The following is a 13,293-nucleotide window of genomic DNA, read 5'->3' as shown; positions in this document are numbered from 1 at the left end:
GTTTAATGCTTTATTCTTCTACTTGGAATATTATCCTGCCCACTACCTCAATTCCAGTTTTATTCTTTGTCTTAAAGATGATAGCCTAGTTGGCGAGCTCACTTTCTTTTTTTTTTTATTTTTTATTTTTTTATTTTTTTTATTTTTTTATTTTTTATTTTTTTTATTGATCATTCTTGGGTGTTTCTCGCAGAGAGGGATTTGGCAGGGTTACAGGACAATAGTGGAGGGAAGGTCAACAGATAAACAAGTGAACAAAGTTCTCTGGTTTTCCTAGGCAGAGGACCCTGCGGCCTTCCGCAGTGTTTGTGTCCCTGGGTACTTGAGATTAGGGAGTGGTGATGACTCTTAACGAGCATGCTGCCTTCAAGCATCTGTTTAACAAAGCACATCTTGCACCACCCTTAATCCATTCAACCCTGAGTGGATACAGCACATGTTTCAGAGAGCACAGGGTTGGGGGTAAGGTCACAGATCAACAGGATCCCAAGGCAGAAGAATTTTTCTTAGTACAGAACAAAATGAAAAGTCTCCCATGTCTACCTCTTTCTACACAGACACTGCAACCATCCGATTTCTCAATCTTTTCCCCACCTTTCCCCTCTTTCTATTCCACAAAACCGCCATTGTCATCATGGCCCATTCTCAATGAGCTGTTGGGTACACCTCCCAGAAGGGGTGGTGGCCGGGCAGAGGGGCTCCTCACTTCCCAGTAGGGGCGGCCAGGCAGAGGCGCCCCTCACCTCCCGGATGGGGCGGCTGGCCAGGCGGGGGGCTGACCCCCCCACCTCCCTCCCGGACGGGGCGGCTGGCCGGGCGGGGGGCTGACCCCCCCACCTCCCTCCCGGACGGGGCGGCTGGCCGGGCGGGGGGCTGACTCCCCCACCTCCCTCCCGGACGGGGCGGCTGGCCGGGCAGAGGGGCTCCTCACTTCCCAGTAGGGGCGGCCGGGCAGAGGCGCCCCTCACCTCCCGGACGGGGTGGCTGGCCAGGTGGGGGGCTGACCCCCCCACCTCCCTCCCGGACGGAGCGGCTGGTCGGGCGGGGGCTGACCCCCCCACCTCCCTCCCGGACAGGGCGGCTGGTCGGGCGGGGGCTGACCCCCCCACCTCCCTCCCGGACGGGGCGGCTGCCGGGCGGAGACGCTCCTCACTTCCCAGCCGGGGTGGCTGCTGGGCGGAGGGGCTCCTCACTTCTCAGACGGGGCGGTTGCCAGGCAGAGGGTCTCCTCACTTCTCAGACGGGGAGGCCGGGCAGAGACGCTCCTCACATCCCGGACGGGGCGGCAGGGCAGAGGTGTTCCCCACCTCTCAGACGATGGGCGGCCGGGCAGAGACGCTCCTCACTTCCCAGCCGGGGTGGCTGCTGGGCGGAGGGGCTCCTCACTTCTCAGACGGGGCGGTTGCCAGGCAGAGGGTCTCCTCACTTCTCAGACGGGGCGGCCGGGCAGAGACGCTCCTCACATCCCGGACGGGGCGGCAGGGCAGAGGTGTTCCCCACCTCTCAGACGATGGGCGGCCGGGCAGAGACGCTCCTCACTTCCCAAATGTGATGGCGGCTGGGAAGAGGCGCTCCTCACTTCCTAGATGGGATGGCGGCCTGGCAGAGACGCTCCTCACTTTCCAGACTGGGCAGCCAGGCAGAGGGGCTCCTCACATCCCAGACGATGGGCGGCCAGGCGGAGACGCTCCTCACTTCCCAGACGGGGTGGCGGCCGGGCAGAGGCTGCAATCTCGGCACTTTGGGAGGCCAAGGCAGGCGGCTGGGAGGTGGAGGTTGTAGCAAGCCGAGATCACGCCACTGCACTCCAGCCTGGGCGCCATTGAGCACTGAGTGAACGAGACTCCGTCTGCAATCCCGGCACCTCGGGAGGCCGAGGCTGGCAGATCACTCGCGGTTAGGAGCTGGAGACCAGCCCGGCCAACACAGCGAAACCCCGTCTCCACCAAAAAAATACGAAAACCAGTCAGGCGTGGCGGCGCGCGCCTGCAATCACAGGCACTTGGCAGGCTGAGGCAGGAGAATCAGGCAGGGAGGTTGCATGAGCTGAGATGGCAGCAGTACCGTCCAGCTTCGGCTGGGCATCAGAGGGAGACGGTGGAAACAGAGGGAGAGGGAGACTGTGGGGAGAGGGAGAGGGAGAGGGAGAGCAGGATCCTCTTCTTACACATTGACTTCATCAGCAGGCTTCTTGGCCTTGGTGACGAGGTGCATGGCCCGCTTGACCACCGCGAAGTTGCCCTTGCCGATGGTGCGGTCGATCTCGTAGTAGCCGATACGGGCGGGCATGGGTCCGCGGGAGGCCGGGGCTGGGGGACGCGGCTGGCCGGCCGCAGCGGACACGGCAGCGGGGGCGGCTGGGGACCCCGGCGCGGGCGGAGGCAGCAGGCGGCCCGCGGGCCCGGCTCCCCCCGTCCCGGCCACAGCAGCCCCGCCAGCTCCGCTCGCCGTCGCCGCCGCCATCTTGTACTTTCTTCATCTATTAATTCGTTAATTTGATGTAGATCTATCGACAACTGTATTTCAGATACTAGGTAAGATAATGGGGATCCTCAAAGAGAAAACCTAGGCAGTTTCTAAGGCCATCATGCCTTGGATGGTTTGTCAGTGATGCTCCTCGGATGCTTTTAGATTATTACATGAGAATCTCCTGGAGGCATTTTGAAAAAATGCAGATTCCTAACCCTGCTTCAATTCTCCTGAATCAGCCATTTAGGGGTGGGCACAGGAATCTGCATTCTAGAGGTCTGCAGGTAATTCTGCTGCATGGACTTTCCATTCTATTGCTGTTTCATGTAATAACATTTGAGAACCTCAGGTTTCCAAAGATGAAGGCCTAAGGGGTGGGAGTGAAAGAGAGTCAGTGTGGAATACAGTTCATCTGGGAAGGCTTCACAGAGAAGCCTGGACTTGAAGGATGAGCAGGCTGTGGATTGGTAGAGAGCTGGGGAAAGGCATTCTGGGTTCTTGGAGCAGCAGGCACAGGTGCAGAGGAGATGGGGTTGGGAGGGGACTGGCCTGCAGGGAGCCATGGAGAGTAGGAGGAAGCATGAGTTAGGGAGGTCAAGTAGTTGGACTTCTCTGAATGCCTGGTGAAGGAGGTTAGGCTTGGCCATGCTTTAGGCATAAGGAGCTGCTGAGGGATCTCAAATAGGAGAGGGACTTAAGGAGGGTGGGGAAGTCCACCAGCAGCTGGCAAATTAGGGGAGTGTGTCTGTGCTCCCGATCAGCCCTCAACCTAAGAATTTGTGTATTTAACAGATAACTTGTTTAGGGATTATTAACACCTGAAATGGGTGTTTATTGATTCTTCAAAAGGGATATGATTATGGACTCCTCTTCAGTAACTTCAACCCATTGCAGATTTTAAAGAATTCTTTTTTTTTTTTTTGAGATGGAGTCTTGCTCTGTTGCCCAGGCTGGAGTGCAGTGGTGTGATCTCGGCTCACTGCAACCTCTACCTCCCAGGTTCAAGCAATTCTCCTGCCTCAGCCTCCCAAGTAGCTGGATTACAGGTGCACGCTGCCATGCCCAGCTAATTTTCATATTTTTAGTAGAGATGGGGTTTCGCCATGTTGGCCAGGCTGGTCTTGAACTCCTGACTTCAAGTGATCCACCTGCCTTGGCCTACCAAAGTGCTGGGATTACAGGCGTGAACCACTGCGCCCGGCCTAGAGGATTCTTTTGGTATGTGAAGGGCCATGTTAGGGGTTGAGTTATGTCCCCCCGAAAGACATGTTCAAGTGCTAAACCCTGGAACCTGTGAATATGAACTTATTTGGAAATAGGGTCTCTGCAGATGTAATCAAGTTAAAATGAAGTGATACTGGGTTAAGGTAGGCCCAATTTAATGACTGGTGTCCTATAAGAAGAAGGAAATTTGGACACAGACACACGGGGGAGAAGACCATATGAGGATGGAAACACAGACTGGAGTGACGCATCTACAAGCCAAGAAATGCCAAGGAAGGAAATGCCATTGTTAAGCAGCAGAAGCTAGGCAGGGGTGAGGCAGGGGTGAGGAAGGATCCTCCCAGAGAACCTCCATAGAGAACATGGCCCTGTGGACGCCTTGCTATCAGACTTAAAGCCTCCAGCGCTGGGGGAGAATACATTTCTGCTATTTTTTTTTTTTTTGGGACAGAGCCTTGCTCTGTTGCCCAAGCTGGAGTGCAGTGGCACGATCTCGGCTCACTGCAACCTCCGCCTCCCAGGTTCGAGCGATTCTCCTGCCTCAGCTTCCTGAATAGCTGGGATTACAGGCAAGTGTCACCATGCGCGGCTTATTTTTGTTTCCTCATGTTGGCCAGGCGGACGGGTTTCCCCATATTGGCCAGGCTGGTCTCGAACTCCTGATCTCAGGTGATCCGCCCGCCTTGGCCTCCCAAAGTGCTGGGATTACAGGTGTGAGCCACTGCGCCCGGCCCATTTCTGCTATTTTAAGACCAGCAGTTTGTGGTACTGAGTTAGGGCAGCCCTGAGAAATGAGTACAGGCCCTTAACAAAGGAAGCCAAATAAGTCACTGGATAGAAAATGGGGTGTTAATTGGGTGGTGTGGAGTGTACGCATTGTGCTAGTTCTGTGCAGGCCGTTCCAAGCACATGCTCTGATAAGCAGGGAGCAGCTTGGCATTCTCTACTCCTGGGTGCTGTAGCTACTTTAGAACCAACTGAAGCAGAGGCCTGAGAGGGGCTAGGATGACACTGGGGGTGGTGTGGAGCAGTTTCTGGATCTATCCAGAAACACACTTCCCACCTGGCCCCGGGTGGGTGGTGGGTTTTCTCTGTTTAGACTTACCCCCCAGGGCTTCCATGAGCTGCTCCTCCGAGGGCTGCGGGTGGTTCCTGAGCAGCGCGTACATGGACATCACCATTTCAGGGGTGCAGAATCCACATTGGGTGCCGTGGCTCTTGGCGATCCGCTCCTGGAAAGACACATGAATGGTTTCGGCCGTGCCTTCTCTCTGCCAGCAACTCTCACCACACTCCACAGCCTGCAGTCCCTGGCAATGGTAGAACCCACTCCCTTCCCTTTGATCAGACTCTGTCCGTGTTCCTTTCCCTAGGCTGCTCCTGGAGGAAGTGGCCAGAAGCAATGTCCTATGATAATCACTTTCCAAGGTCAAGTGCTTAAATCCTTCTAATTGGGAATTAGTAGCATGCATCCTTACTATCAGAGTGCAAAGAATCCTCCGAAAATCAATAAGTATAAACAGAGCATGTGGGAGTTTCAAAAATAGTTTTCTCCAACACCTCCGCATCTTGCACAGCTTAGTTCTATGAGGCTACCTCTTTCTGATTAACTTGGAGGCTGTTGATCTCACTTTGCTTTCTTCCTTAAATTCTTCTGTGTTGGCACAAAGGGAGCTCTCCTTTCAAAGGTCCAAGATTTTGGTCCATGTCCTGGTCGCTGCCATTTAAAGTGTCATACATATGGACTAGCAGTATTGACTCCACTTACACGAAATGAGGAACCTGAGGCTCCTGCTTCAAATCTCTTTACTCAGAATCTGCATCTTTAACAAGCTCCTGGGTGAGTCTTAGGCACATTAAAGTTTGTGTCTAAATCTGGAAGCCCTGTTCTAGATTGCAGAATGTAATGTAATCCTAGGATTTGGGTTTATCAACCTTGCCGTGAGCATCCTCTCTGCCCTCCTACTAGACTTGGCTACACTCTGCTGGATCATTTGTCTTTGCTCATCTCCTTGGAGTTCATTCTCCAATGAGATCATGTAGTTAAACCCAGAGGCCCTCTGGGCTCCCCCTGTCTAGAAAGACTCAGTGTTGGTTAATCTGGTCCGGTGACTCCTAAGCTCCTGTAACAATGTCAGAGGAATCGTTGTGCTCTCTGTCAACACATGTCACATTGCTTTTAAATCCTTATCTCTTTGTTCCAGCTTCAGGTTAAAATTCAGAGAAACAATTGTTCTCATTTCTGGTGAAGTTTTAGATTCCTCTTACCCCCAATTCTGATTTTACTCCTAAGACCTCTGCACCACAGGGAATAATTGTAAATTTTATTCTGTTAGCCTCAGAGACATTTTATACTATGTGAAATATTCTTTGTACGATACCTATTCCAGACCATTAATCAATACTTCAATAATTCTGCTTTTCATTCAAGCAGAAAAAGTGAAAAAAAATCAAATGTGGATGGAGTTTTCAGTTTTCTTTTAAATAACTTAAAAAATGTTATTACCCTGGTCGATAGGCATCCAAAGCTTCTACTTACCTGATCACAACCTAGAAGCCTCAGGCAGTATAGCCAACACAGCATTTGGCAAAAAGAGAAAGTTAAGAAGTGAGAAAATTAGGATGGGCTCTTACCTGTACAGGGTGAAGCCTGGTTTTGATGCTTCCAACACCTTCCACGGTGGTGACAGCAACTCCATACAGAGAGCAGATGGGCATCAGGCATGCGGTGACAGAGAAGTGTCTTTGTATAAGAAACACAAGGAAAATCAAGAGGAGTAACACAGTCCTGCCTCATGGGGAAGCCTGGCACCAGGAAGAACGGCGGAAAACCTCCAAAGCCCATCACTGAGCTAAGGGGATGGGGAACTGGAGAGGTGACAGGGAAAGGAAGAATTTACAGTCCTCTCTGCTGACTCCATGCTGTCTGTAGGACTAGGGATCCTTAAGGTGAACCTGGGCATTCTGAACTTCAGAAACACTTTCCAAGCCCAGAACAGACCCACCCAGAAGTAATGGGAATGAACTTGGGTGTGGTTAATTGTGTGAGGTTCATTGAAGTGTGGTTGGACTTCAGTAGTATTCACTGGGGAATTGACTTCATGACAAGCAAAAGGTTTTATCCATATGGACACATTTGGGAATTTTTTTGCTTCCTAATTTAAAACTCTCTGGATAAGGTCATTCAACAGTGTAGGATGACCTGTGTTCTGAAGCCATCTCTTGATTTGTTGGGCCAATGGACTTGGGGGAACCCCAACTTCTAGACTCTGGTCCTTAATCAAAAGATGAAATCTTGGCCCAGGTCCTTGCTCTGTAGGGCTGGTCCAGCCCTACTGTAGAAAGGGCATTAGCTGCTGGTGGTGGTGGCTCACTCCTGTAATCTCAACACTTTGGGAAGCTGAGCAGGCAGATTGCTTGAGATCAGGAGTTCAAGACCAGCCTGGGCAATATGGTGAAACCCTATCTCTACCAATAATACAAAAAAATTAGCTGGATGTGGTGGCAGGCACCTGTGGTCCCAGCTACTGGGAGGCTGATGTGGGAAGATCACTTGACCCTGGGAGGCAGAGGTTAGAGTGAGCTGAGATAGCAATACTGCACTTCAGCCTGGATGACAGAGTGAGACTCCGCCACAAAAAAAAAAAAGGGAAAGAAAAAGCATTAGCTTAAGAGCCAGAAAATGTGGGGTTCCAGTCCTTGTTCTATAGCTTACTAGTTGTATGACTTTGAACAAGTCACTTCATCTCTCTGAGCCTCAATTTCTTCATTTATAAAATCAATGGCTAACCTACATTGGGGTTTCTTGACCTGGAGTGCATAGATGGGCTTTGGGGGATCTCCCTGAATTGGTGTGTGAAATGTAGTTAGTTTATGTGTTACCTGAGTAGATGGCTCACAGCTTTTACTGGATTTTTCAGAGGCGTCTAAGATCCGTATACAGCAAGAATCTAAGAACCTTTCTTAAAGTTGTGAGCTAAGAACACCAGCAAGAAACAAAGTGCTGTCCTGGCTTCTAGGCTGGGATACCTTATCCTCCTGGACACGGGGTCATGCTTGGACGCCATCACGGTGCAGGCGCCACAGCCTCCTCTTCCGCAGGCGTACTTGGTTCCTGTGAGACGTACTGGAAGGGGCGCAGTCAAGGAAAAGATGCCAAGGAGAACATTTGCTTTCAGTATAGCTGCCTCCCTAGGAGGTCACTTCTGAGGAAGGTCTCTTGGGGGGTGAGTGCAGGTCTGGGAAGCCATTCGCCTGCCTTCAGGTCTTAGTGTAACACTGGGCATATTAACCTCTCCCTGCCTGTTTTCTCACAAAGAGGGAGAAGCAATAAATATTTTATCTTCACAGGCTTATTGTAGGCATCTTGTAGGATAATAAAATCCTATTTTATTATAGGGTATTCTTATATGTCTTCTTCTGAGTTTCAATCATGTAATTGGAAGAGAGGAAGGTTATTTTTAGCAACTCAATTTGTGTTGCATTTGAAAGCAAATTGGTGAATTTTTGGAGGAACCTTCTATCCCTATTTACAGATCCCACCACGTGTCTCTCTGCTCTGGCTTGGCCCAGGTCCAATCCCAAACCTAGGCTCAGCCCCAGTCCCTTCTCTTTATTCATCCTTCTCCCTAACTGTGGTTTATTTCCATGCAATTTATAGAATTGGAGGTAATTAACTATACTGGCCAAAAAGATTTCAGAATGCCCAACTCTTTACTGCTATTGCCTGTTTTTTTTTTTAAACCCTAAGGCTTATTCATCGAAATTGAGTCAGAATTTAAAATGCCTATCAGAGTGGTGATGTAAGTGAAGGGGGGCTGCTGGTGAGCTCAAGCCCCTTAGGAAAGGGCTGGGAACAGTCCTGCTCAGCTCTAAGCAAGACTGTTGCCGTGCGGGGATGGCTATCTCCCATTTTTCAAGAGAAACTGAAAAATCTTGATTTGAAAAGATATGAAATTTTCTAATTTCTAAACATCAACAACCAATCAAAAACCATGGGCTTTTAAACAAAACTTGCCCAGAAGCCGATTTCATTAATTAGTAATTTTTTGTCATTTATTTATTTTTGGTTCTCAGAGAACTGAGAGATCCATGTTTTAATTTACCAATTAAAATATGTTTGCTATTAAAAGGATCTATATTCCAGAATATGAAATGGCAGGGAAAACCTAGGGTAAGAAGACACATGTAGGGAAAGGAAATCTTTCCCTGTGATACAGGTTCTTACTGAATCTGGGGAATTTGGTTTTGAAAAAGGGCAGGGCACATGCAACACAAGCCTCTATTACATAACAACCCTGGTGGGGCTCCAGAAAGCCTGTAAGGGAATTATTAGTGCTGAAATAAAGAGCTTAGCTTCTATTTCACTACATTATCAGATACAGGAAATTCTGGGGAAACTTCATCCTCCCCAAAATAGCCCAATTAACCTAATAGCCTTAAAACCACGGCCAAAAGCAAATAGAGAGGAAGAGCCAAGGGGGCTGACTATTTGAATGGAGAGATTTGATTCATTCTCATAATTCTCAGCTGGCCTAAGTGTTAAGGCAAACACAGACACAGCCAGGACTTTGACAAAAGGGTCCAGTTCTTTCGTAGGAAGGTCAGCAGAGTCCCTTCTGGGTCCACATTCCTCTCTATCACCTGTGTTGGGAACAGAAGAGAGACGATTATGGGGCTTGAATCCGTGTCCCTGTGGAACATCTGTCGAAGTCTGTTTGATTTAGGGATTGGGGTATAATGGGCCTGATTTCATCTGCACCTGTTTTTTTGGTGCTCTGAGGGCACACGATGTTCACACATGTTAACAGGACAGAAGACTCACAGGGCAAGTGCAGCAACAATGCTGTGATGTATGAGTACAACCAGGACCACTGCTGTGTAAAGATGCCTCTGGGAGGGTATTATTCATATTTGCTCCACTACCTATTTTTGTGGAATCTTCCAATTCAGCCTTGAAATATTTCAAATCTGGGAGGGACTCGGATTGTGTGCATGTGTGTGTGTGCGTGCCTGTGTGTACATGTGTACATGTGTGTGTGTGTGCATTATGTGTTTGTGTACGTGTGTATGTGCATGTATGCAATGAAGGGTCCTGTAGGGAGGCAAGCTGGGTAGGCAGAGATTCTGGTCCCTCTGAGATCCTTCTGGTTGGGAATGCATTTGCCACAGCGGGAGTCTGAAGAGTGGTAGGAAGAGGAGATGGAGAATTGCTGCTGTCCTGGGGAGGCCCTGGAGCCTACAATTCCCCTCAATAGCAGTGGGGCCAGTGGTGAGACTTGATGACCCAGGTGGCCCTGGTGGACACTAGCATTCCCCCCACCCTTGAAAAGTGGAGGTTTGGCCGGGCGCGGTGGTTCATGCCTGTAATCCCAGCACTTTGGGAGGCTGAGGCAGGTGGATTACTTGAGGCCAGGAGTTCAAGACCAGCCTAACCAATATGGCGAAAACTTGTCTTACTAAAAATACAAAAAAAAAAAAAAAAAAAAAAAGAGCCGGGCGTGGTGGTGGTGCATGTCTATAATCCCAGCTACTTGGGAGACTGAGGCATGAAAATCACTTGAACCCAGGAGGCAGAGGTTGCAGTGAGCTGAGATTGCACCACTGCACTCTAGCCTGGGAGACAGAGCAAGACTCTGTCTCAAAAAACAACAACAACAACAAAAACAAACAAACCAACCAATAACAAAAAAAACAAAAACAGAAAAGTGGAGGTTTTAGCCACAAGGAGCCTTCTTTGGTGCCTCTTTCCCATTTGCTTATTTTGGGATAGTTCCTTTGACTTTGTCTCGGGGCGTCCTACAAACACATCTAGCCATTTTGTTGCATTGGAGGAAAGGAAGATACAGTGAACTATCCATGTTAGGGTCTTCCTTTCTCTCTAGCAGGAAGACATAAACTTTTGTAGATCTCAAAGAATTAAAAAAGCAAGGAAGATGCATCCAAGCTGGGATGTTAAAATTCAGCTGCTTTCTGGATCTCCAGGGGATCCGAATCCAATGGAAGAAGAGGCTATTCTCTGCCTGCCCGGCCCCCCACTGCTGGTCCTTTAAACACATGGATTGAGAGTGTGGTTGGGTGATTTTTTTTTTTTGAGATGAAGTCTCACTCTTGTCGCCCAGGCTGGAGTGTGATGGCGTGATCTCGGCTCATTGCAACCTCCATCTCCCGGGTTCAAGCCATTCTCCCGCCTCAGCCTCCTGAGTAGCTGGGATTACAGATGCCTGCCACCACACCCGGCTAATTTTTGTATTTTTAGTAGAGATGGGGTTTCACCATCTTGGCCAGGCTGGTTTCGAACTCCTGACCTCAGGTGATCTGCCCACCTCGGCCTTCCAAAGTGCTGGGATTACAGGTGTGAACCACCGCGCCCGGCCGGATATTTTTGTTGTGTGACTGACTCCCACCCCTACCACACCCTCCTTGCATTTCTTCTAACCCTTGACTTATTCCCTGTTTTGACTGCAGCTACTTCACTCTGGGCTCATGGCGCAGAGGCGATGTGGAGTGGAAACTAGAGGAAGGAGCCTCCTCTGGCTTTTGAGTCTCCAAAACCCAGGCCAGTGGGTCAGGCAAGTAAGGACGCAGACCCTTGAACGACAGTTTTGGAAGAACATATGGCAGTTGCTGGTTATGGAGTCTGCATACAGGAGAGTGGGTCAGAATGGCAACGAAGAGAACTTTAAGTCTCCTTTCTTGAACTAAGCTCTGGGGTTGGGGGTAGACAATGACCAAGCCCTGGGGCTGAGGGTCCTTAGGGGAGAGGTGACAAGACCCTAGAAAAGCCATGTGCCTTAGGAGCTGCAGAATGGTTCATTTGAGAGACAGACAGGGACTCAGGAAGGGAAGGACCTGAGGGCACTAGGGTTAACTAGGGGCCTGCATGGGTGGATGGTCAGGACTGGAGGGAGGATGCTGGGACAACTGGCAATGGAGAGTCCCTGCCCTTGTTACACAGGCTCCAAAATGGAGCTTAGCTACAACCCAGGGAAAGCAGGGTACTCCAATCGACTGTGAGGACATTTTAGCCAATTATGTATGATGAGGACTCAACAGAAAAATTAAGTGGATAAAAAAATAAAAAAGGTCCCATTTCTTGTCCTCCTAATTTTGAGGATCAAGATGTGTCACCAGATAAAGTGTGTCCATGGATCAGGCCTGGCACCAGGTGCTTTACAAGGGGGTTTCCTAAGCAAGGAAAGATGCAGCTTTCTTTTCATCTTTACAGTAGTCCTAGAAGTGGATTCCAAAGGTGAGGACTCCAAGACTCAGGGAGGGGAAGTGGCATGCACAACATTGTATAGTAAATGGCGAAGCCAGATTCATCCGACACCAAGGCTTTACTGCATCCTCCCCACATTTCCAGGAGCTGAGCTCTGGCTGAGTGGGAAACAAGTCACATTAGGATGGCTTTCTAGTACCTGGCTTCTTGCCCCTGACTACAGGGGCTCAGCCCAAATGGGCCACAAGAACTCCCCTCCAGCTCGTGGTTTCCTGCTGCCTTTGCAAACCACGGCAGGAATGCCCATCACTTACCTTCCTCCTGTTCACGAAGAAAACCAGCTCGTCTGATTGTGATGCACAAGGCATTACACCTGTAAATAGGTTCTGCTTTACAAGACAAGGTGGGAATGCAGTTTGCCCCGGCCACAGAATTGAGTAGTAAGGATTTAGGTCTAAGCAACTAGAATCTCTCCCTGTGTAGAAGCAGGTGGCCTGGAGCCTCAGGAGCACAAGAGGTGGAGACTTCCTTGTTTCACAGCTTAAGTCTAGGGCCCCTGTCTAGTCCAGCCTCTTAACTTGAGCCTCACTCTGCCTCCCACCAATCCTGACTTTGAAGCTGACTCTGTACACAGCCCACACCTCTTCATGCTTTTTCTGAAGTTTGAGGGCATCAGCATGAAAACCATAAACAACAATCTAAGCTTAAGCCTGCTCTGCACACTGCCTCAGCTCTGGGAACAGACCCTGGATGGATTCACTTTTTTCAAAGACAGAAGTGGGCTTTCTGAGACCTCCCACTTTCCCCAACTTGTTTTTTTCTAATTTTAGCTGCAGAAATGTCTTCTTATAGGAGATCATATGATCAAGTCCAGTCTGTGCCATAGTTGAAGTGGAGTTGTGGGGTGCCTTCCTACTTTCTCCCCACCCCCAGAATTGTTCCACCGGAAAATAGTGATCTAGTTAAGGCAACCACTGTACAGATAAATAAACTGAGGCCCAGAGAGGTGAGATTGGTAGCTCGGAGTCACTCAGAAGTAAGTGGTAAAGCAGGAACTAAAACTGAGATATTTGCCTTGTAACACCTGTAGAGTGTATAAACAGAATCCTTGATTTAAAAAAAAAGAAAACCCAGCCAGGTGTAGTGTGGCTCACACCTGTAATCCCAGCACTTTGGGAGGATTGCTTGATCCAAGGGGCTTGAGACCACCCTGGGCAACATGGCAAAACCCTGTCTTTACTAAAAAATACAAAAATTAGCCAGGTGTGGTGGCACATGCCTGTAGTCCCAACTACTCGGGTGGCTGAGGCAGGAGGATGACTTGAGCTTGGGAGATCGAGGCTGCAGTGAGCTGTGAACACGCCACTGTACTCCAGCCT

General features: G+C 49.6%; 1 protein-coding gene across 1 annotated transcript in view; it reads right to left on the bottom strand.

Moving 5' to 3' along the window:
- Positions 1-12,282, bottom strand: part of LOC101136449 (aldehyde oxidase 2) — an 82,377-nt gene extending 70,095 nt beyond the window's left edge. The window contains exons 1-5 of the mRNA XM_055380217.2: positions 12,229-12,282; positions 9,252-9,336; positions 7,723-7,819; positions 6,328-6,436; positions 4,799-4,925 (exon numbers count right to left, since the gene is read on the bottom strand). Of these exons, the coding sequence (XP_055236192.2) occupies positions 4,799-4,925; positions 6,328-6,436; positions 7,723-7,819; positions 9,252-9,336; positions 12,229-12,282 (472 nt within the window). The remainder of the gene's footprint in view (positions 1-4,798; positions 4,926-6,327; positions 6,437-7,722; positions 7,820-9,251; positions 9,337-12,228) is intronic.
- Between the last annotated feature and the right edge of the window lie 1,011 nt (positions 12,283-13,293).

Source organism: Gorilla gorilla, chromosome 11, assembly GCF_029281585.2.
Source record: "Gorilla gorilla gorilla isolate KB3781 chromosome 11, NHGRI_mGorGor1-v2.1_pri, whole genome shotgun sequence".
Lineage (NCBI taxonomy): Eukaryota > Metazoa > Chordata > Mammalia > Primates > Hominidae > Gorilla > Gorilla gorilla.
This window is presented reverse-complemented; position numbering and strand designations above follow the sequence as displayed.